The sequence below is a fragment of the Pyrus communis genome, chromosome 8, assembly GCF_963583255.1.
Source record: "Pyrus communis chromosome 8, drPyrComm1.1, whole genome shotgun sequence".
Taxonomy (NCBI): domain Eukaryota; kingdom Viridiplantae; phylum Streptophyta; class Magnoliopsida; order Rosales; family Rosaceae; genus Pyrus; species Pyrus communis.
The window spans coordinates 21,142,068-21,167,696 of record NC_084810.1 but is presented as its reverse complement, the minus strand read 5'-3'; the positions used below and the strand labels follow the sequence as shown (position 1 = coordinate 21,167,696).

The 25,629-nt window shown below is 35.4% G+C and overlaps 3 protein-coding genes across 4 annotated transcripts; 2 read left to right on the top strand and 1 right to left on the bottom strand.

Moving 5' to 3' along the window:
- Window positions 1-2,588: 2,588 nt before the first annotated feature.
- LOC137743777 ((R)-mandelonitrile lyase 2-like) lies at window positions 2,589-4,907 on the top strand. Its single transcript, XM_068483718.1, has 4 exons — window positions 2,589-2,703; window positions 2,827-3,486; window positions 3,848-4,694; window positions 4,856-4,907. Exons 1-4 carry the CDS (start codon window positions 2,601-2,603, stop codon window positions 4,905-4,907), a joined length of 1,662 nt encoding a protein of 553 aa, XP_068339819.1. The 5' UTR covers window positions 2,589-2,600.
- A 3,524-nt stretch (window positions 4,908-8,431) lies between these two features.
- LOC137742440 (factor of DNA methylation 4) lies at window positions 8,432-13,892 on the bottom strand. 2 transcript variants are annotated; one of them, XR_011069394.1, is made up of 8 exons: window positions 13,738-13,892; window positions 11,310-12,403; window positions 11,019-11,200; window positions 10,516-10,584; window positions 10,139-10,426; window positions 9,472-9,684; window positions 8,919-9,268; window positions 8,432-8,680 (listed from the first exon to the last, which is right to left on the bottom strand). XR_011069394.1 is itself a non-coding variant. In XM_068482304.1 (8 exons), the coding sequence occupies exons 1-7, from the start codon at window positions 13,758-13,760 to the stop codon at window positions 9,038-9,040; spliced, it is 2,100 nt and encodes a 699-aa protein (XP_068338405.1). In that variant the 5' UTR covers window positions 13,761-13,892; the 3' UTR covers window positions 8,432-8,680; window positions 9,033-9,037. The 2 variants fall into 2 exon arrangements, 1 of the variants encoding a protein (XP_068338405.1); XM_068482304.1 differs by having other exon boundaries at window positions 9,033-9,268.
- Window positions 13,893-20,361: 6,469 nt separating this feature from the next.
- LOC137743117 (flowering-promoting factor 1-like) lies at window positions 20,362-20,739 on the top strand. Its single transcript, XM_068483023.1, has one exon. It carries the CDS (start codon window positions 20,362-20,364, stop codon window positions 20,737-20,739), a length of 378 nt encoding a protein of 125 aa, XP_068339124.1.
- The last annotated feature ends 4,890 nt before the right edge of the window (window positions 20,740-25,629 follow it).

The window sequence follows — 25,629 nt, the reverse complement described above, 5'->3', positions numbered from 1 at the left end:
CACCATCACATGAGATTTTATAATTTTTGTCTTATGTGTATTAGATGAAAATATTTATATAATTATTGTGATATGGTTTGTTATTTTTTTTACTAATTTGATCATATGCTGGTTAATTCATATAAACATTTTTATGTCTTCATTAGTGAATATGATTTATTATTTTTTATTCTGAATAATTGGCTTCGGTTTTATCAGTTGCAGTTGCGTTAGCGAATAGTGCATTTTTCGCTATAAATATCATTAAGCATTCACTCCTCAACAAAATAAAAAATTAATGGTTAAGTGATAGTTTAATTGTGTAGTAAGATTTTTTTTTTCTTGTATCGATAATGAAATATAATGAAACGTTTCCGAAGTATGAAACCTTGTCATAGACAAATTTAGTATTTGTACTATCATGGTTTAGGAATGAAAAGTATTTATTGTTATTTATTTATTTTTTTTTAAAGTTATTTGTATCTAAGTTGTATTTGAAACTTTTATATTAGAAACACCCGATATTGAAATTCTAAATCCACCACTAGCGTGAAGTTCACATGCGGTAGCGAGGGGAAGGAGAAGGCGGAGGGATCAATGGGTTCACATGACCCCAATAACTCTATATAATTCCAATATAATTTTTGCTACAGATCCCAATACCCTAATAAGAACTTCCAACAATTAGCTTCAGTGTAAGTTTTATGCAATAGTCTTCGTGCGTTTAAATTTCTTATTTGATTTCCATTATTTCTCAACACTCTATTCATCAATAGTCTTTCATAGTAAGTTCAATCAATTGAGAGGATTGATGAATAGACTTTCACAAAAGTTGTATTTGTTCATGTGTGGAGGGAGGCCAATATTGTGGCAAATGCATTGGCTATTTTAGGGTTAGTTTGGGGTTTCTGTGTTGTGAAAAAAAAAAAATATTGTTTTCATAAGCAAGAGTTTTCTGCTGGTTTGGATCCATGTTTTGAAAAAAAAAAGTTTTTTTTTTTATTTACCAAACACAATTTTAGCTCAAACTTTTTTTAAAAACGACTTTTTAAAAAAAAAATTCAGGAATGCCAAACCAGTCCTTAATGGTTGTGATTGCTTAAGTGAAAATAGTCTAATTACTTAGTGAAAGTTAATATGTGATTATAATTGTTATAATTTGGTTGTATACGTCGATATAAGTGATGACATTATCAATAATGATATAGTGCAACGACAAATCCAAAATATAACAACCAGTCATGAATTATAAATGTAATTTTATAAATAATATCACTTCATATTATTCCAAACTCTAAAAGTTTACTTGTCCAATCATACTCCATATTTCACACTTCAAAATTAAATATTCCAACAAAATTCTATTTTCTAGTTCTATTTTTATTTGGGGTGTGAAATCCACACACTCCTTATTAATTTTTGTTCTTTGATCTTCTTCAATTCATTCGATCCAACAACTAAAAATTAAGAGGGTGTGTGGACATCACACCCCTTTTATTTTTGTGAAAATATTCTGCTTCATTTATAATTGCACTCACACCTCATCCTCTTTCTCATTTTATTTTTCACCTATAGGCTTAAATTAAAGATCTTAATAGAAAGTGGCTTGTAACTCAGTTGGTTAAGAGTATTCTCTCTTGCACTCATTTAACCACAAGATTTTATTAGTTTATATCTAAAGGATTAAAATATTATCCTATCGTTTGTTAAAAAAAAAATCTTTATTAGAAATTTGTAATCGTATAATTTTCTTGAGAGAAGGAATGTTTTTATTTTAAATTATGATAGAATATTAGTTAAAATGCAAAAATGATTGAAGGAAAATAAGATTTCTTTAGACCAACTCTAGGGGGGAGTTGCCAAATGCAAAATTTGGCAAACAAAAGACAAATTTTATGTTGCGAAACTGTTTTTCTCCCCCAATCCTGCAATGCTAAAATTTAGCACCTTAGCTATTTTAAATGTCAAACAAGTAGTTTAGTCTCATATTTCTTTTGTTAACTTTTTTTTTTTCCAATAAATTTTGTTATCTTAAGTTATTTTTACGAACATCTTAACTTAAAAAATTTTAATTGTGACAAGAATTCAAAATTGCACAATTTGTGACAATATTGACTTCAATGTTGAAAATAGGAAATGTTTGCGAAAAAAAAACAAGGAGCATATTATATATGCTGCAATAACATGACCAATAGTTCTAAAACTTGGGTGCTCAACTCACCATACGTTTGCGCGTGCCTCTGGGTGGGCACGTGCCTCCGAGCGCGTCCACATCAAACCTAGTCACACCATTCAAGTGCTTCTGAATGGTGGGAACCATTAGAAATAGCAACTTGAACAATAGTTCTAAAACTTGGGAATGTAGAAATTGAATTTTTAGCACCAAATGGACTTGGGTTGGGATAGGATTTGGTTGCTAACTCTTAAGTTTAGAGTCGAGCTCTTTCAACTCCATATATGGAGCTCAAAAAAAAAAAAAACTTGTCGGACCTTGTGTGTTTTAGAGTATGACTCGAGAGCAATTTTACTCCAAAAGTCTTTGATTGAGGAACAAGAAACTAATTTTTCTTTTAATATTTTATTTTCAGGAGAAAAAAAGAAAATCTTGTTTCGAAAACAATATGGAGAAATCAGCAATTGCTGCTAGATTATTGCTTTTGTACATTTTTGTCTTCTGCCCTCAATTAGGGGTTCACTCATTTGCCACACCTTCTAACATCCAAGGTACTAAATATATTTTTAAAGTTTCATTGGTTCTTCGAGTAACTTACATGACAATAAATTTAATAACAAACAGTTCTCGTCATATAATCTTGTTTCCCTCATCTTTTTATTCATATGATGCAGATTTTAGTTACTTAAAATTTGTATGTAACGCAACTGATCTACCATTGCGAGAAAAATATGACTACATTGTGATTGGAGGGGGCACGGCAGGGTGCCCATTGGCAGCAACTTTATCCGCAAATTACTCCGTGCTCCTCCTAGAAAGGGGAGATATTCCCACAGCATATCCAAACGTGTTGAGTAACGCTGGGATTCTTGCAAATTTCATGCAAGAAGATGACGGTAAGACACCGGCCCAGAGGTTCACATCAGAAGATGGTGTAGCTTTTGTAAGAGGACGGGTCCTAGGCGGGTCAAGTATGATCAATATTGGTCTTTACTCAAGAGCCGACAGTGAATTCCTCAAGAAATCAGGAATTAAATTGGACATGAACTTAGTCAATAATTCATATGAATGGGTTGAAAACACTCTAGTGTTCCGTCCGAATTTATCACACTGGCAATCTGTTGTGAAAGATGCATTGTTAGAAGCTGGTGTTCGTCCAGACAATGGACTTACTTTGGAGCACATTCAGGGAACTAAAATCACGGGTACGATCTTTGACGACCGTGGAAGAAGACATGGTGCTGTGGAACTGCTAAATAAAGGACATCCAAAAAACCTGAGAGTTGCAATTCATGCCGCAGTAGAGAGGATCATTTTCTCTTCCAAAGCATCAGGTATGCTAACATTTGATATATACAATTAAAGGCCATTTAGATTTCCATCCTTCGATAACACGAATTAAGGTTTTCCTTTTTTTTTTTTTTTTTCCATTAAATCCATTTTAGATTGGATTTTGATTGGACTTTGATTTTGATCTTGTATGTTGCGTACATATATTACTGGGAATATACATACGTGTAAGTACGCTAATATGTTTCGACCGAAAAACAAAAATCAAATCTATCAGGGCGTTAAAAAAAAAAAAAAAAAAAAAAAAAAAACTCCTTGATATATTTGAAGAATTTGAATCTATTCTATATATTTAATAACTTGTAAATTAAATATATGTTCAATTCTACAATCGGTTGAATGCAGGTTTGTCAGCTAAAGGAATCATATACACTGATTCCTATGGGAGGTCTCATCAGGCATTGATACGTGGTAAAGGTGAGGTTATATTGAGTGCAGGGGCAATTGGGAGTCCTCAACTTCTGCTACTTAGTGGTGTTGGCCCGAAGTCCTACCTTTCATCTCTTAAAATCCCAGTTGTTCACCCACAACCTTACGTTGGGCAGTTTATGCGTGACAATCCTCGTAATTACGTTACCATTTTGCCCCCATCTGAACTAGAACCTTCTACTGCACAGATTGCTGGTATCACAAGTGATTTCTATATAGAGACTGTGTCCGGCTTGCCATTTTCTACTATGGCCTTTAGTCTTTTCCCTAATCCAACTATTCCCATGACGATAAATTCAACTTTCGGGCAAATTGTTACCAAAAATCCAGCACCCTTGTCCTATGGTTCTCTTAAACTGCAATCATCCTATGATGTCAAAGTCAGCCCAAATGTCAAATTCAACTACTTTGCAAAGAAGGCAGACCTTTCTCGTTGTGTTAGTGCCGTGAGAAAAATGGGTGATTTATTAAAAACAAACGCTTTGAAACCATTTAAAACTCGAGATTTGCCAGGCGAAGATGGTTTTAACCTTTTTGGACCGCCTTTACCAATGAACCAGTCAGATGTTGCATCCTTTGAAACATTCTGTCGAGATACAGTAGCCACATTTTGGCACTACCATGGTGGATGCCTTGTCGGAAAGGTAGTTGATGGAGATTTCCGGGTCAGGGGGATCAAGGCATTACGTGTTGTTGATGGATCTGTGTTCAAAAGCTTATCACCAGGGACCAATCCTCAAGCCACTCTTATGATGTTAGGCAGGTATGCATGTTCATGCATTCAAAGAAAACCATAAGAAATTACCTGTGCATAATACATAATATCTAATAAATCCTCCGAAATTATTTGTTTATTATGTTTTCCTTTTTTTATAAGAATATATTGGTGTTGTTTTCCCACTCCAAATTGTGTTATTTGGGCAGGTATGTTGGCCTTCGATTGCTGGAAGAAAGATCAGCTAGCAAGGGGCGTTGATCATAATTGAAGATTATGGTTAATTTGTCATGCAATAAGTTGAAGATTATTGAACAAAGTTTAGTGTTATGGTTTTAACTTAAGACAAACTTGGTTAATAAGGTCATGATGTAACTCAATACTCAAGTGGTACTGGATGGATAGAATAATTGAAAATCGAAGCTAAAGGCACATTAATTTAGGGAAATTGGTTCAAAGACCCTATTGCAAAGCCCTCTTCCTAAAATTCAATATGTATCCATATGTTGTCCAAAAGTTAAGATTTTATTAATATGTTGTTGAAACTTCGTTGATATGTTGTTGATATTTTATCGATATGGATAAATCCTAAGTAAAAGCAATTTCCTCAAAGAAAGCTCTTATTGAATGCATTTTTGAAGTTAGGCTGTTTTTTATTGGTATATTTTAACCAAGGCGAGCACATTTCCCTTAGTTTTGTCGGTTTTTTTTTTTTTCTTCTTTTTAAATTGTTTTCAATCAACACTAAAAAAACCTCTTTCTCAGATGAAATAATTTTTTCGATCAAATAAGGATTAGTCGCCTAACATTTCAGCCGATGAAACAAAGTCTTTGGGTAAAGGAGCGTTCACCATCCTTGCCCGACGAATATATCTTGCTCGACGACATAGTTGCGTCAAGTTTCTACAAATTAAATACTTTAGCCAGACGAAGGCAACTGTTTAACAAAAATAAAATAAAAATACAACAAAAGTTTCGTCAGGTAAAGTCATTATTTTTTTTTATTCGAAATTAAAATAATATTTAATTTAAATTATTTAAATCTATTTATATTAAGGAAGTTTTAACGAAAAACTCACGGTACTGTTCACTTTAATGAAAAACCACATTTTTACACTAAAAAGTCAATTCTGGTACTATTCATTTTACCCTTTATTTTGTCCTTATCATTTTTCAAACCTTTTTCATTAGTTTTCCTTTATATTAATATAAAAATATTATATTAAAAATAAAATATTTCTTTCAGTTTATGTAGCAAAGATTAAACTAAAGTACAACTAATGGGGTGGCTAGTGGAATGGTGCCTGAAGATCGCTCAAATGCTCGGGAATGCAAATGTGAGAAGCTGTCATTGCTTCTCAGCAAATTGTACTATTGCTGTGGTGGCTAGTGGAATTGTGCCTGAAGATTGCTCAAATGCTCAGGAATGCGAATGCAAGAAGCAGTCATTGCTTCTCAACAAATTGTACTATTACACTTGTTGTAATGGGTAGTGTTCACGGCATATTGAAAATTTTCTCGTAAGAGACAAGGTAGTTGGAAGTTTTTCTTTACAAAGTGTTTGGCTAAATTTTTCTTTTTAAGTTTGAATTTCAGAGATAAGCGAATTTCATATTTATTATGACTTAATACGCTAAGAAATTGTGTTTGTCTAAAGTTTCCTTCAAATTAATTTATGTTTGTTACTATACCAATATAAGCTCTTATGTGGACCCGAATGCAAGGGATCCTCTTAGGCCATCTCTAACCGAAGGAGGGTCAGATGGCTCGTTTTAACCCTATAGCCACTCAAGAAATTAATATGTTAATGAACAGTGACATACCATATTTCTTACCATTTCCAATCGAGGGGCCAAATGGTCATAGGCCAAACACAGTCCTGTGACAAAAAACCATCTCCAACCGAGGGGGCCAAAGGGCTATAAGCCAAACATAATTTATTATTTTAATTTAAGAACTACAAAAACTTAAATTTAAAAATTACAACAACTTAAATTTAAAGTCTATAATCATCATCATCATCATTATCCGCCATTGTAAGATTATAGTCTGAGGTCAACAACTCCCGTCGGGCCATAATATCCCTTTTTCTATCAAAATAGGCTTTACTCATTAAAGTGTAATATGAAGTGTTCCTTTGCATATTCCTATCATCCATCTCTTTTTGTATTTGTTTGGCCCGTTCTTCGTGCCTACGGTTCATTTCTTCTGCGGCAATGGCATTTTGCTTCGCCATTAATCACAAAGAGGCCGCCATTTCCTATTGAAAGGTGTAACCATCCTTTGCCTTACTCTTTTCCTTCAATTTTCGGGCCTTGTTTCGTCCCATAGCCCTAGGTATGGAACCTTCACCAAGAGACAGATTTTATACCCTTGTTTCTTGAATGGTAGGAGATCTATCTTCATCCCCATCTGCAGTTAAGGATGCATTTCCGAACACCGGCGTAGGACCAACTCTTTGTTGAGGTGGATCTTCAAATAAGACCCACCCTTTACAAATTTCCCAACAACCATGATGATTAAAGGGTTTCAAGTTGTCCTCCATATACAATTCCTCTGCTTGGTGTACCTAGAAAATACAATTACAAAAATTAAAGGAAATTAATTTATGAAATTAAATATAATAAATTAAATATTTAAAATAAATTGTGAACATACTTACTTCGTTGTAGTAATTGGCGCCGCTTTCATGTCTGCTTGCGGCCTTTACCAGTGCTTGATGCCATTTATTCAAACTTGGATGAAGATGTTTCTTCCATCTTGAAGAACAACTCTCGTGGTTTTGGGTATTCAGTGGAGTGGTGTCTTCATAGAACTCATAATATTTTTTTGGACATACGAGTCCAAACACCTTCACTTGTTTGAGAACTCCCCCTCACACTATCTTTCGAGACCAATCTATAAGCCCTGCAAAGAGCTTCAACTTCTTTTCGGGTTCAAGCCCTACCTTTTATTGCAGATTTGGCCATTTGAAAATTATTGAAATATTGAAGGAAAGATTATTGGAAGAGGTAAGAGAACAAAATGTGAGGAATTGAAATACAATGAAGTAAGATAGTATGGAATGGTGAAAATTATGTGAGAAATGGTGTAGGAATGACTTAGGTATTTATAGGCAAAACACTGGAAATTTTTTTAAAAATTTTGTTAGAAAAAAAAAGAAAAAAAAAAGAAATCCAACGGTCACCTGGCATCATGTTGACACCACCCATTGGATTCAAATGCTTGGGCTGGCCCGGGGCTAGCTGGCTGGCTCCTTTGGGCCAGCTAGTTGGCCTGTTTTCCCTTTTTTGGCCTAATGGGGTCCACGAGCTCTTTGATCTAGCTCTCAGTTGAAGACTGTTTCATATCATTTCGGGCTATTTTCGACCATCTGGTCGAATTGGTTAGAGATGACCTTATGTGTGTCCTTGGAACGGATACGACACAACTATCCTTACCCAAGACTTTCTTTAATTCCACAACAATCTATCTTTCTTTGGACTAAAGAGAAACTTTGTCTTGGATTGATTCATATAAGAGATGATTTTCACACCCCGCTTTTAGTCTCTCACACACCATGTTTGTTTGTATTTTTTTTTTTTTTTTGCCATCAGAATGAAACAAAAATAGCGGCAATTAAACAGGCGTTTGTGAAAGGTTAAAAAGGGTTTGTTTATCATTTCCATTTTCATAAACGCTATATTTTAATATAAACATGCCAAGTAATGAGTGCAACCTGTCACTGAAAAATGAAACGATTTGGCAGAACTATGGGGTTTTCACTTCCTTTGTCGAAAAGCTCAGAGACAAAAGACCAACCTGAAGCCTATTTTTGTGGTCCAAATATGACATGCAAAGTATTGTGCTGCAACATCCAATAACTAATACAAATTTGAATGGTAAATCTGTCCTCACCAATCTTACTATATCTGATGCTGAAATGAAATTCTTAAATTTGTTCAGCCTCGCAATCTGACATCGGATGAAGCAACAAAAGAAGATTTAACAGCGGCTAATCGACACTAAGCAGTAACCGAAGCCCGCTCTGTCACCTACAAAAACCAAATTCAGGTCAGAGTTAACCGAGGAAATAAGCCCATGCATAAGAAACAACAGTCAAATTACAATGTGAAACCGCCATACAGCGACAAGCAACAGTTGAGTTACGTGCTATGCATGATGTCATAATTTCCTAATATACAGTCTTCATACTAATCTATCAAGTTCGAAATTGATTTGTATCGTTTAAGCATATACTAAATGATTACTATCTTCAACAATGTAACTGACCTCAGCATCAAATTGCTAAGCAATGTTCTTGAAGGAATTCGAATATCTCGCAGTCTGAAAGCTGTGTATGATTCAAGATAGATTTGCATAGCAAGTAAAGTTTTAAATGCATGCCTTGTTTATCTTCTCCGTTTCCTAAGCGGTTTCCACTTGTTTAGCATAAATACTACTCCCTCCTTCAATGAAGCCTTCCTTCCTTCTTTGAAGTTCCACAGCTCAGGTATTATATAGCGTCCACTGGGATTATAGTCATTCAATTCCATCAAAGCAGTTGTCACTGCCTTGTATACTTCATCACCCAGCTGATTCTTCAAATCCTTCAATTTGTCATCATTTTCATCAATAATTTCCTGTACCCACATCCAGCATAACCCAGTTAATGGAAAGTAAGAGCAATAGGAATACCTCAATCGTTATAAACCACTAGCACTCATTATGAGTTGAACTGTTATGACAAGAGCAACATGTACACGATAGTCGTCAACAATGGTATTCTATATATTTATTCATCGAAAGGAACCAACAAAGATTGCTTGATTTATTGAATGTATACCTTAGGCTTTCCTTCTTGATCCGTGATAATCTTGAAAGGATGCCAGTTTGGATGCCTAAGATACTCCTCCCACAGAGAGCAGAACTCCACGGCCTTCTCATCTGCTTCTTCATTGGAGTATTTCTCCTTGGTTGCAATTTGAAATGGCTTCTGATCAAGATCTCCCATTCTCTTCACGCCAATAGTAGCTCGGTGGGTTGAATCCCACAGTCCCTGCATATAACAAAAGTTAGACTCCCACAACACCGCAAGAGCACAGACCACATTTGATAAACCATATTCATAAGCAAGGACCCAGATCAACAAACCATAAGCATAGATTGTGATCAGCGACCCACACTGATGAGAAAAGATCATAATTCACGTTCAACGGTTCAGTCACATTGCTAATGTGACTTTCTAGCTTAAAAGAGAAACTAAAGCCTACAAAACCGCATAGAGCAGCATTCATCATGCTTTCAGCATGCTAATATATACATGCTATTCAAACTCATGCACTGTATAGTCCATAGTCTATAGTTTATCAAGGCATAATTGTTTCATAAAAAATTAATTCTATATCAAATGCACGGAGGTATTTAGAAGAAGAAAATAATTAATTGCCAAATTGCAGAGTTCAATTCAATAAAACCCCCAAGATCTAAACCAGAAAAATAAATGCACATACATTGATTAGTTCCTTACGAGCCTCCTGCACTTCATCATTATTCCTCCGCTCCTTAACAAGAAGTGTTTTGTAAAGTTCCTCTACATCAGTATACTCCTCCTCCTTCTCCTTTAACTGGCTTTGAATTTCCTCCACCTTCTTCTTGGCTTCCAAATCCTCATCCTCCTCCATGTGTTTCATCACCTTTACAGCACCTTTCATTCGCTCTATCTCAAGCTCCAGTACCTGTTTGGCATCAAGCTGCTTCTCCAATTCAATAATTCTCTTGCGAAGTATCTCCTTTTCTTTCTGCAATTGAAATTAAACCAGCATACAAAAATGTTCAGAGTTTCATTTATTCAATTCCCAAAGTTTCAAAATAATAATGGAAAACAAACCTTCTGTTCTTCTGCTAACCATAACATCTTCTCATCAGCTGTCTTTTGTTCCAAGGTAGCGCGCTCATTCTAAAAGCCCAAAAAAAAAAAAAAAACCCCTATATTACGCTGTACTGAATAAACCAGACATTCACAACGATAACTGCTATGCCATAGGTCAACTCTGTACAACCTCAACTTACCTTACTGACTCCACCAGAGCATGTGGGACACGAGTATATAACTAGTCTGTGTTATTCCCATGGAATACCAAATATGTGGGACAGCAGAAAAATGTAAAAGGAAACTAAATGTACATGTTCTGATTTGTTAATCTTATTCTCTTTGTTCTCTCTTTCTCTCTTCTCCTCCTGAAATTCTGATTCCCTGATGTTAGTGTATCTACTTACAAGCTACATCACTTTAAATTAATACAAGTCAGCAGTCAATGCCATTGGTACATCTGCACAATATTCAAACAGAGCCTATGTTTATTAAATTTAAGATGGAAACAACTAGATTACCATTTCCCTTTCGTGATAGAGTTTCCTTCTCTCGCTATCATTTTGTGCACGGTGTTCCTGCAATTGTTTCTCACGTTGCTGAAGCTCTTTCTTTTTAGCTTCCAACTTCAATGCGGCTTTCTTGTGGTCTAAGCATATCTTCTCCAGGTCTTCACGGGCAGCTTTTTGCATTTTTTCTCTTTCTAACAACATAATAAATATATTATAAAGTAAGCAAACACAGGAATAAAACGAGGAACTAAGACAATTTAAAGTATTTTCATAAAGCTGGGTATGTTTTGAGCAGCATACTTTCATTGATAGCTTTGAGCATCTCCTCCTTTTTATTTAAAACGCTTGCTAATTTGTTTAGATCATTGTCGGTCTTGCGGTATTTCCTTTCCAATTCCTCTACTAGTGAATTCTTCGTCTCCAGGGTGCTAGCTAGATCGGAAACCAGTTTTAAATTTTTCCTCTGTTCTTCTGCTTGTTGAGCAGAAACAGTTTTCAGATCTCCGTTCCTACGAAGATGATCACCCAGAATGCTACTCGAGCTGTAATCATCATCCCGAGCAACCCATCCATATAAGTTATCTCTTCGATTCCTAGCTAGAATATAGTCCCGTTTTCCACGGTGATCAACTTCAAAACTCTTCTCAAAGGACTTTGCATCATGGAAACCTTCCCAGCTTTTCTCGAACTCAACAATGGCATACCCAGAGTGACCCCTTCTACCCCACAAAGGATGAACCCTCACGGGGTTAAAACCTTTACTTGCCAGCTCAGTTTTGAGTTTGGTACCACTTTCCCCAACATGTCTCCCGTCCTTGAATTCGGTTTTAACATTTGCCACAACACCCATCCAAGGCCATACAAACAATTGGTCATCGTCGTGTACAGTAGGGAGAACACCAGCTGAAGAAGCTGTGGTGGGTTTGGCCTTGGGATAGGGGGTGGGAAGCTTGGGGGCTAGGGGCGGGCAAGCAGTAAGATGGGATTCGGCTGGAGACTCAGAATGATTACTTTTTTCTCTGATTTGGGGTTGGCTAGAGACCACCCCAGCCACTGCATCAGTCCTGTGCGATTTTCGTCCGGCATTAGGAGTTGATTCTAGCCGACTCTTCACATCAAGATATCTATCTATATACCTCTCCAAAGCCAAGTGCTTTGCTTTCTCTTTTAAAACCCTGCTGTCTCTGCCAATATCAGAAGCGTGTAGTGAAAGCTCTTTTAGTCGGTAATCACGCCTCCTCTTCTCATCACAAAATGGGCATCTGTAAGTTGAATCAGAATTTTTCACCTTATAACTGCCTTTCTTTAACAGATTGTAATAGTCATACTCATAGTCTTCTAGTTCAGACCGGCTAAAACCCTTTTCTTCTTTCAATCTGTGAGACATGTCAAGCCTGCAATGCAGATCACTTCTATCACTTCAAAGCAACCAAACAAGGCAATAAGGTACAAAAATATCCAGATGAAAAACAAACCCCAACATATGTACTATGAAATAAAGATTGGACTTTCAGTGCTTGCTAAATATTGAACATACTTTAAACGCAAACAAAATGTCTGACCAATTACTGAATAACGGTCTTCTATGATATGATCTGTTATCTTCCCTTTGTCATTAACAATAAAAACATTTTAAAATCCAAGTTTATAAAACTTCAGAAACATTTCGCTGACATATATAAACAAAGTAATCATGGTTAGGGGCAAGGGAATACACACTTCAATACTATCATTTTGTCATTTCCTTTTTCCATTATTTTACATATCTAAATTCTTCTAGCTGCATTTCACCAAGGCATGAATCGCCAAGCATAATCCATTTCCTGACATTGCATAAAGGCACTCTAGACGCACTCAATCTCTATCCCGCAGCAAATATGTTTATCTCACTTAACACCTTCAGCAACCAAAATTTCTTCTACTTTCCCGGGACCAAATACTGGGGTTTGAACTCTTTAAACTACTAGTTAGAATGTCACCACCTTAGTGGCAGCATATACATTAACTTGACAAGCATCTGATTTCTCCAAATTTTTATCTGTCTGACCTCTAACCATAGACCTCCTACTGCTCTGCGTCGTAAATGTTTGATAACACAACATAATTTACTGCACTCATGTTTCGTAATTAAACATGTTTTCAAAGATGGTTCCATCTAACTTAGTTGTAGAGTTAAACAACAGGTTTTTAAATGTTGATAACTCGAAATCTAAACTACACATGAAGGGGATTCCAACTCGGGTGCCTTGGTGAGAACACAATGTTCTAGCCAAACGGTCTAACGCACATCTGCTATTTATTATATACATTCTTTTAAGAATTTTTTTTTTTCTTAAAAGGCGATAATCTAAACAACTCAAATCTACGCAGGAAGAAGATCGTACTGACCATGAGCAATTTATTATTTAAAACTAACAAGCATAGCATTTGCAAGGGTAAATGTGTCAAGGTGTGTCTGGTTTAGATTAAAATAAAACCCACCTAATCAGCTCAGTAAGACTTAAACACTCATTTTCCTTTCGTTTCCCCCCAAATTTTCTCAGCAACCAAACAGTCCATTACAAAGTATAAACAACAAAAACAGCAGAATCACAAAGATCAATGCACAAAATCAGAAATATCTGAGCTAAACTCTGTTTGGTTACCCAAAAATACAGAGTCCCGACTCTGTTCTCCTCGGGAAGCCAAGCAGCGCTAAACGACATGCATTTGAGTTCGAAACTCATACCTTGGTTTCTTGGAAACAGACATTTCGAAACCCTAGCCGGTATCGGAAATCTGAAGTTCCGGACCGGCAACCAAACGACGCCGTTGATGTTGACGAAGCACTGATTTCAGCCGAGAGAGAGGAGAAGGGGTCTCTGCAAATTCAACACACCATTTTCCCTTTCGTTCCCGAAAACATCCGTTCTTGAATTTCTCTCTATTTTCCGAATTTTTGGCTTTTGCCATTTCTAGAACCATCTTCGCGAGTTTGTAATAATTTCTTGTACTCGCTACGGATTAGGCGGGATTTTAGTGACTTCTTAATCGGACGGCTAGATGTTAGCAAAAAAAGTGAGAGCGGATTTTAGGGAAACTAGTGGCGTTGGGGGTGGGTCTACCACATGCTTTGTGTGACCAACCTTGTGGGGGCATGGACGACACGTGGAGGCTAGATAATGGATATGCCTATTGGCGAGTACCGTACCAACAGTTGACCCAAGAAAAAATTTGCTGGAAATTCGATAAAATCAATTACCACCATTTTGTGTAAGTATTCTTGATCGACTTTTTAGTTAAAACGATCTTTCAGATTTACATAACATCTTATTTTGATTTTTGTTAGTCAAAATTAATAGAAATGGTTAGTAAATTTGTCAACTGTAAATCAATTTAGTTCTTTCGTGAAAAATTTGTCTCCACCCTCATTGTGTAAAGGGTTGGTTTGCCAAAATACTTTTAAAAAGGATAGTGAAGATTTGCACAAAATACTAAAATGATTTACAATGAACAAACTCATAATTACTTCTATTGATTTTCATTCTCAATGACCAAAATGAGAAGTTATGTCAATCCCAATATTCATTGTTGCTAACGCACTGCAATTTTTGTGTTGTAAAGTGTAAATTGTTATAACATGAAAGTTTCAGAAAGATGGGACATAGTTTATCATTAATCGCATTGATGTCACTCGTGCATCTATTAAGTGTCAAGTTTTTATGAAAAATGTCAAATTGTAACTTGAAGTAGAACTATTTAATATAAATTATTATTTGTTTTATATGATGGCGGTAGAACTTTTCACATTATTTAACTATATATTGAATAATTATATTATGATCATAAAACTAATATAGTATAGAACAAAAACTAAAAGCTATTTTTTTTTTCCCACAAACTTCAACACAATTCATAATAGAAACCAAATTATGTTAGATTTTATATTTTTCATAAACAAATAAAAACACTCACTTGAAAGAGTCCATAAATTATACTCAGTTGATAGAGTACTCGAAGTCAACATGGCATGTAGGAAAGATGAACCATCTTTGACAAAACCATGCAGAATATGCTCAACCATGGACTTCTCCTTTGGTGGAAATTGTATTGGAATCCTGCTGAATACTATGTTAGTTGACCAAAGTCTTTTGCACACTCAACACTCCTTTATACTCGAACTAATGGGACGTTCATATGAGTTTTCTGTGTGTTGTGAGCAGGGATCTTAGCCTTGTATTTATATGGACATAACCCTAATGAATCTTCCCATAATAATGTCATTAGGATTCCTTGCAGTCCAAGGATAATTGATACACCAAATCTCATTCCAAATAGGATAGAATTAAGAGCCTTTATTCCCCAAGGAAATCCGGAATATATTTGCTTTACTTAGGGTACAAGCTATAGCTATTAACTAAATCATAATCTTATTTATATTCCAAGCAATCCTTAAATTAACTGTGTAGACTTATTAATCTATTAATCGATGGATTATGGTCCAACGTCCAACAAATTAGACATACAAATCAATGGAAAAACTAAAACACAAATTTATGTTATCCCATTGCAATTGTATTGTAGAAAATACAAGAACATAATTTTCAAAAACCCTAAAGTAGAAACCAAATTAGACATACAAATCAAAGATTAAATAGAAGAAAAAACGCACACGTTAGAGAAATTGACGATTTGAGCGGACCACATAAAAGATTGCACTGAATTAAATCAGAAATTTGTAATGAAAAAGAGGAGTGAAAAGAGAGGAAATCATCTCCAAATTAAAATTACCTTTAGTTTAGTAGCTCCTGGAGAGTTACTCTGCAGGGAAGTGAAGTTGACCGATGGGGAGAGAACAATGACAAATAAGAGTGGTAGATGAGACCGCGTAATAAAAGCGTTGGAAATATATGTAAACTAATAACTTGATGAAGATAAGTATTTTTCAAATATAGCTAAAAATTAATTCTTAATTTTAAAAATGTCATTTTTTATAAAATCTTTCAAATATATCTAAAATTTCACCTAAATAGACACAAATACCCTTAAATTTAACAATCAAATAAATTAAAGGGTTTTAAGTCAAAATGATTTGTGACATTAACATAACTCCTTAATCTGATCCTTAACAATTAACGATAATCAATAGTAATGTTCTTGAATTTGTCTATCGTGAATCATTTTAGACTTTCTTTGAATTTGTCCATTGTGATCATTTTAGTTTTTTCATGAAAGCTCTGTTAGTGTGATAATGTGGCGCCACGTGAGTCTCACAAATACAATCATATAACGACGTGTGGATTAACTTTAAAAAATATTTTTATATTTAAAACTAAACATGATATTAGTAAGAAAAAAGGCGTTGAAGGCATAATTGAAATTATGTTGTTCCCACTTACGGTACCCACGGCGGCGCTCAATGTCGGTGATGAGGGGTCAAAAGGGATAGGGTTGTGGTGGTGGAGTGTAGAAGCAAAGGTGAAGTTGGACCGGAGGTTGAGGCGACAATAGCTAAAAAGCCTTTAATTTATTTTGACACACCCCGATCCCAATGTCTGGGGGACGTCGGGATGGCCACGTGATGGCCGACACTCGAGGGTGACGCAAGCCATTTAATGAATGCATATGCTGATAACATGTGAAACATGCATGTAAATTTCGCGCGAACTACGCAATATAATATTCCAACATAAGCCTTATAAAAATAATATAATAATATTCAACTACCAACAATGATAATGATAGTGATAATGCATGACATATTCAAAGCATACATATAAATAAGAATACAAGCGGAATGTACTATTACAAATGATGACAAGCAGACAGGATGGCACGATGTCACTGGTAGGGTAATGCCTCGTAGCTCAGATCGTAAGCCTCGTTCCTGTGTCCTGAGGGGACGCAAAACAAACATGAGATGGACCAAGTTGATATATATGTAATACGGAAACAGTTATTCAACAACATACTAACCCTCAAAGTTTATGACAACTAATAGCATAATATGTGATAGGTTTTCCGAAAATACGTCATAGGCAGGACCGTCACGCGCCCGTAAGCAGAACATACGCTCGTAGGCAGAACTATCGCCCGTAGGCAGGATATACGCCCATAGGAAGAACATACACCCGTAGGTAGAACATACGCCCATAAGCAGGACAGTGATCACTAGATGCGCACAAAAACATTGAATATAATCTTTCCAGCATAAGTAAATATATCTGAAATCATCTACAGAGTATATAGTCATCCATCATATATACTACAAAGAGTGTAAAAATATGTTCATAGATAGTATATAGTCATCCATCATATATACTACAAAGAACATAAATTCGATAAAGTATGGTATTCCAAAATATTGTCAGTAAAGTATGATAATCATAAAGTGTAAATCTAATTTACCCATAAAATGTAACCATTAAATCATGTTTTTCATGTATGCATTCTACTATTAAAACATTTTTTTTAGGAAGGGTCCACTCACAAATACTTCGTCTTCGATGAGCCATGAGAAATAGAAAAGACAGAATTGCCGTTAATAGTCGCACCTAAGCACATAAAGAGTCTAATTAATAAAACTCTATCATAATGATTGAAAAGACAGAATCGCCGTTAATAGTCGCAAGGTGGCGATTCTGGCAGCCATTCGTTGCCGTGGGTCACTGACGACGCGTGCGCTCCACGCGTCGACACTGGCTCGGCATCATACTTCCTTATGCGCAGCCTGGGGTCCTAGGATCCGATTGGGTTGGGTCGGATCCGGGTCTGGGCTTGGGCTTGGGCCTATTGGAGTTGAGCTGGTAACCCGTCCCAAGGGAAAATGGGTTTTGGGTTTAATGGGCCGAAGGCCCTAGGTTTGCACAACTGGGTTTAGGCCTGAAAGCCTGAGCTAAGGGTTTTTAGGTTGGGTTTATATAAATGGGTTTGGGTTTGGGGTTTAACTAGTCGTAGGCCCGAGCTGGCACGACCCAAAGGCCTTGGTTAATTGGGTTAAGGGTTTCGGGTTTGGGTCAACTGACCCGTTTCTTATCGAGGAAGAAGGCCAGAGCCTCCCGAGCTCCAGTTGACGTCGATTCACCACCTAACCCTACGATCTACCTATTAAAATGAAGGGAGAAATGAGAGGGACAAATTTGTACATTCGTAGTCCCTCGTCGTGGCTAGGAAGTGGCCGAATTTGGTGCTTGAAGTCGTTGGACTCGCAAGAGATCTTCTGTGCTCCACAGAGACGAAGAAAGAGAATGAGAGAGAAAGCTAATGTAGTGATGATGGTGGTGCAGCCGTCGTTGTCGAGGTGTTAAGATTTGGGGTGTGGGTGTTTGGGTGTCGCCGAGAAAGAGAGAGAGAGAAAGGTCCGAGAGAGAATGTGTGAGCTGAAAGAGAAAGAAAGAGAGAGTTGACTCGGGGGAGAAAAGAGAAGAAGAGAGAGGGAGATATGAGATGGGTGTGCCACGCGGCAGGCAATGAAAAGATGAGTGTTAGGAGGAAATCCCAAAAAGAAACCAGATTGGGTAGTGGATTGGGGACAAAAAGGTAATTCATAATTCCCATTAAATGAAATTACAATTAGTTTAGGGCAGGGTTTCACATATTTAATTGTTAAACTCGAGGGTATTTGTGCCTATTTAAGTGAAATTTTGGATATTTTTGAAAGTTTTTATAAAAAGTGACATTTTTGAAATTAAGACTTAATTTTTGGCTATATTTGGTAAATACTCAATGAAGATTTTGAAATTTCATTAAAATTCTTAGCACCTCTTTGAGATTTTTGATTTGCACATAAATGCACTAACAAATGACTCATTTGGAAGTACTTTTAAAGGAGTAGGATTTTCTTCCCTCTTAATTCCCTCCCTTTCCCTACGGTCCACTCTCACTTTCTTTTTTTGTCTTTCTCTCTATAAATAGGAGAGGAGAGAATCCTACTCCATTTTTAAAATGACTAAAAGTGTTTTTAATGAAAATGTTTTTTCATGATTCATTTGCATTTTTACCAAGAATTGGTTTCAAAGATACTTCTGTTAAAAATAATTTCAATCATTTTAAAAGTACTTCTAAACACACCTAAAAGTTGCATTTTTGTTGCTTTTAACTCAAGCTTTAATTCGACTTTCTTCCACTACAACAAACCAAACACTATAGCAACTTAAAACTTTTGAAAAAGGAAGAAATAGCTCCAAAAAAGCAGCCCCAAACAGGCACTATTTTGAAATAGCACATTCCAAAATATCTTTATCTTTGCTTTTAGTGATAAGTAAAAGTGATAATGATGCGCAGCAGAATCATATTTTTTGGACTTTTCGTTAGTTTTTTTATTTTTTATTACAATGTTACACGAGCACTAATAAATTACTTTAATTTACATAAAGAAACTTTTAAGTTCATGGTTAAAAGACGGGTTCTATATCCTTATCACAACTGTTTTAACTCACACACATCAAATATGAGAAAGAGATTCATGAAGCGAGTTTATTTTTATTGTTACTAAATTACTTTGATAAATATTTCTTGTTTTCTATATTGCCCACCGGTTCTTCCATGTTGGGTTACAACTGAGATATAGCAATTCTATCATTTTTATTTATTTATTTTGATGTTGCTTTTAGCTTTGATTTCTTATTCGAATTGTAATCTAATTACTTAAAGTTAAAGGTCAATCTAAGCAAACATTCATATTCTTTCTTGGAGGGCAAGAAATAATCTCATATAAATTAGAGGAAAACTAACGAAAAGTAAAAAAAAAAAAAAACTTTAGTTTTAATGAAAAAAGAAAAATAAAGGTGTAATAAATAGTACAATGGAAAAGTATAAATGTGATTTTTTGTTAAAAATGAAAGTGTATCGTTAAAACTCTCATAAATAGGGCCTTACGCAGCCCTAGCTACAACATATACAACAAATAAGAGAATTAAATCTTAAAGGGAGAAAGAAAAGTTTATCAAACAAAGAGTGAGGGAGAAAGAGTTTCTGCTAGGCATCTTAACAGTATGACTAGAAGCTAAACCAATGTCAATCCCACAACTCCAAGCAAAGATGCCAAATAATTTGGAAATAGTAGGAAGAACAGACTTTTGTAAACCACATTTGTATCATATTTCTAATAAATGTGAGACTTACTTGTATTGTAAACCCCACCTCTGTTAGAAAAATGTGTTGAAGGTGATTTCCGTAGCATTACTGCTGACAATTTTGAAATCATTTATACTATTGGTTGTGTCCTTCGGCTAGCTATAAGTAGAATAGGGTTTTACATACTTTCCCTACAAAAGACATATCCATACTTCCTCCTGACCAACCATACTTCCTCTTCTACTCTCCCTGTCGCACATTGCCTTCAATATCTGCACCAGTCCCGTTACACGCAACAATGTCCGGAGTGTGGATATTTGACGAACACGGCGTCGTTCGGCTGATCACGAACCCAACTCGGGAGTCGTTTGAGCAAAAAGAGCCGCCGAATCCGGGCACAGCCACCGCACCTGGTGCTCGGCCCCGAGTCTTGGTCTACCTCCCAGCCAACCAGGTCATCCGCTCCTACCCCGAACTCGAGCAGCGACTCACTGAACTGGGCTGGACTCGCTATCCCAACTCGTGTCGGCCTGACCTCCTCCAGTTCCACCGCTCCGAGAACTCAGTCCATCTCATCTCGCTCCCCAAGAATTTTGCCAACCTCAAGTCCTTCCAGATGTACGACATCGTCGTCAAGAATCGCTCCTTCTTTGAAGTTCGTGACCCTGCTGCATAATATATTTGTGGTGCTTCATCCATCATCAACATGCATATTTCATTCATCATAACCAAGTTTGCGTCACCAATTTAACAGTGACAATATGGTAATGATAAGGAGACTAATTTTGTAGACAAAATTTACAAACTAAATGATGTGTTACCAATATAAATGAGCATGTTTATCAATACTTAAGTCATAATTCAATCATCAACTTCCATGTCATTTAGTTTATAAAATTTCGTTTACCAATTTAGTCTCTTTAGCATTACTTATGACAATAATAATAAGGATTATGCTAAGTAGATTAAAATTTTAAAACTAAATTTTAAAATCAAATGATGTGTCATCAATATGAAATAAGCGCTTTAATCAACACTTAAGTAATAAACCAATCATCAACAACCACATCATTTGGTTTACAAAATTTGGTTTAAAAATTTGGTCTTTTTAGCATTACCAGTAAGTAATATTGGTGCATGTTTTTTAATTTTTTGAAGTCAAGTTTTTTAAATTTACATAACTTTGATTCCAGTTTTTTTCAGTCTTTCTTTTTCAATTTTATCATTTGGTGCTTGTGTTTTATTTTTTTAGGGCTAGTTGGTAACTATTTTATTTTATTTTTTATTTATTTTTGTATTCATTTAAAAAAGAAATTGATAAATGAAAACTTGTTTGGTTACTTTGAAAATGAAAAAATGAAAGAAAAAAAAAACTAAAAGCTATTTTCTTGAGTTTCATAATTTAGCTTTCAGTTTTTTTTAATAGAAAAAAAAAAGTTATTAAACAAGTTTTCAGTTTAAAAAGAAAATATAAAAACTAAGTACGAAATGATTATCAAAATAGTTTTTAGTTATTTATTATCTAATTTTCTTGTAAGAATTAGGATAGGGGAAAAGCGATGTGCCACTAGGTCGACAATGATATTACATAATGAATGTTGTAACAAAAGAAGATAATTGTTGTATGTCAGGTTCTGATCTCTTAAGATAAGAAGGAGACTAACCACATACCCAGGGGTATAGGTAAGTCTTCCCCAAAGATACGGTATATCCATTTTGATGGCTTGTTTTAAGTGCTTGCATGCATGTGCCTAAAAGGTTAAAAGGAGAAGCCTTATGATCACAAGCAGTAGCATTTCTCAGACTGAGAGAGTAACAAGCGAGCCCCTGCATGCATTAATGATTGTTAATCAAAACCAAGAAAAAAATCAACTGGGATTATGAAATTTATAGTCATCAAGAACTTGTAGGTAGCTCGCTACCATTTCCTTTTGATTGTTAGTTTCAGAAGGCAGAAGTAATCAGCAGCAAGCTGTAGATTAATGCAGAAGGTATATATGGAATAGTTAAAACACAAGAATATATATGCGCGCGCGCGCAAAAGCTGCCTTATGGACTTGGTAGTTGCTGACTTGCTGTGTGATGAAAATAAGAAAACTAATGAAAAAAGTTTGAAAACTTTGAGTTTTAATGATAAGGATAAAATAAAAGATAAAATGAATAGTATCAGGATTAGCTTTTTAATGTAAAAATATGATTTTTCGTTAAAATGAACATTACCGTAGGCTTTTCGTTAAAATTTCCTTAAAAATATTGAACAGAACCCGTGTTAATTGTACCATGTATGATGTGGTCATCATTATTGCAAGCTCTCAGTAGTAGTAGAAAACTAGTGCTACAGCTTCGGAAACGCAGATCATATGGTGATATATCCTTTCCATCCCTTCCTTCCAGCCCATGGGGTATCTCCCACGATGATCTTCGCCATAGTTTTTTTGTGAATATCGTGATAATTCTTCAATCACATTTAATTATCGTATATTATGTGATCAGCAATTATTGTAATTTTTTAATTTAAAATTGAATATAAATAGTATAGGACAATAACGGATCACACGATATACGATGAACGGATATAATTGAAAAATCCGGTGAAGATCTTCTCTCGGTTATCTTTTTCTCTCTCTCTGTCTCTCACTTCAATTATCAAAGACTGTTCATCTCACTCTGTGGTCAAAGAAAATCAGGTTTGTGCAAAGGTGTGTTGTTCGAATCTTGAAGTGGCCCCATTGGATATGGATCTGGTGGAATCTTCGAGGGCAGACAGCCTGGGAAATGAGATATTGGAGCAATAGAGCACGAAAGAGGAAAATAACTTACACGTTACGTACGAATATACTGTTACTAACTTACTGTTATGTTTTATATTAATAATACAGCACCATGTCTAAGTTTATTTCCACGTAATAAACTAGGTAGCTCGTGATTAGACACATCGAGCTGCTCAATTCAAGAAGGTGTCACAACCATCTGCATAACGTACAGTAATGAATATTTAGGCTCAGCTTTTGGTCAACCTTGATGATACGCTATAGTAGCTACCATGACACCATCCCAAGCCTTATTGTTCATCAATTAGATATAAGAATTTTAAGGAAAAATTTTCGATGATGTTAATTTTAAAGAAAAATCAAATTTTTACATTAAAAAGTTAATTATAGTACTATTTTCTTTATCTTTTATTTTGTCCTTATCGTTAAAACTCAAAGTTTTCAAACATTTTTCATTAGTTTTCCTATTAAATATTGCATTTAACTCTTGTTAATTGGTTAATTATTTCTATATGTGCAAAACATGACAGATTAGTTGAAGTTAGCCAAAGATTATATATCATATCATATGTGTATGCAATTAGAACAATGGTATACGTTTTAGAGTATGATATTACCAAGGATTAAATACGAGTTTTTATCCTTGTTTTAAATCGTTAACCATTTTGATCATTTTGCATAATTTGACATTAATCTTTTTTTTAATTAAAAGAAACTTTATTAAGAATGGTCAAGAACTTACATTAGATATGACAAATGTGATATTTAGAGCGATCTTTAGAGCAAACCAAGAGGCCACACATGCCAAAAGAAACAACACAAATTCACAATTAAACAAATAAGAAATATTCCTCAACCATGGAGACCAAAATGCAATCAACATGACAGATAACACTCATGAGGACAAAACCTTGCAAGTCGGAGAACTAGCGTAAAGTTACCACGAATAAAAGACTGCACCACCCTCTAATGACCTTGCAATCGTTGAAAAATAAGTGTTCTTATGAGTTACCTCCACTAATGTTGAGCCTCCTCCTCATAGTCTTTTACCAAGCGCAAAAATAAAAAAACTACCCACCTCAACTTTGAAACATCTGAAGTTGAGCAGTGAGCCCTAACCGCTACAAATAGTTGTACTCGACAGAGCGAGAGAGTGACCACAACTGCAAAGCTCTACTTGACAAAGTGAGAGAGCAATCATTACCAGAAACGCAGATAAAAGGAGATGTGAAAAATCAAGAAGTATTTCCGTCGATCCAAGACCAAAAGTAGGGGTCGACGGCTTAGAAGTTTTCTTTGTTAGGTTTTAATTTTTTTACATTAATCCATGAGTCACTTATGCGTGTGCTACGCATGCACATTGCCCGGCTAGGGGTTTTTTATTTTGACATTAATCTACTTGTGTACACTACTGCACTTATCATTAAATTAGATAGTGTGAAGACTAGAGTATCAAACTCAGCTTTCCCTTGCTATGTAATTCTGCATGAGCAAAAATGTTCACACTCCAGCAAGTTTTGGAATATTGCAGTGTTTCTTGCCCAGGTGAGGTGGTGAGGTTGGCCATCAGCGAGAGGCGACAAGCTAGTTTTACCTTAGTTTTATGTAACCCTAGTTTTATACTTATGCGCATAGACAATTAAGAGTTAGGGTTTTAGGTGTGTGAAGGCTTGTTGTCAAATGACCCCCAACTATTCATGCTAGTCGACCAACCTACGTGCAAAGAAAAGAAACAAAGGTTAAGGCCTTAAGAGCACTTCCAACTGAAAACACACCTCCGCCCTATTTTTGGATCACCAAGGCTCATCAGCCATGTTCATTTTGAGTCCAAGTCCAAATCCTTGGCACAAATGTCAGCGAGTGCCTTTTAAGTTTTTTTTTGCCAGGTGTGTGCACCATACACTCCCAGCTCAAAGAGTGGCGTGACAGATTATGTTGCATGGGTCTCACCAAAACGGTCTATTGGCTACCAACGGCCATTTGACAAAAGGCCAAATCTCAGACTTCTATTTGACACATGGCCAAATCTCAGACCTCTATTACAAATTCTTACTTTAATCCAATGATTTTTATTATTTTTCGTAATAATAAATTTTAAAAACGTAAAAAGTTACAAAAAATATATATATATATATATATTGATAAACATGGACACGTGGCAAAATTGTAGTCACATATTCTAAATTAATCTCATATGTTCAATAATTGAATTGTACATTAGAAATAAATAAATCATTGTAATTGTCACTATTCACAATGTGTGGAGAGTGAATAGTAACTGTCATGGCAGTTTACTATTTAAATGAATGATATTTCCCAAGTCTAATCCTAGATCCAAATCCACCAAAATGGATGGAAATGAACAAAGGAAGCCCCATATATAAAATGGAGTAAGATTCTCTCCCTCGATCGTATTCTCATTCTCTTTTCTCACCCCTATCACATTTTGCTTTTGAGAGAGATTAGAAGGAGAGGGAAGGGGAGAGAGATTAGGAGGAAAGAGAATCCTCCTCCATATAAAATTTACAATCCAAGTTTAGTGGACTAGTTCTATTTTAGTTTTGGGATACTTTTGATGCGGTCCCTAACTATCAATGTTCTTTGACTAAAACCTTTCTGACTTTTAGTTTTTTATCGAAGTCCCTGACATTAATGTAATAATATATTTATTTTATTTTTAAACTAAAAATGAAATTTGTAGTTATTTATATTAATGAGATTTTAAATAAAACGCATAATTTATGAGATTAAAAATATTAAAGATAAATTATACTCTCCAATATATTATGTGTATA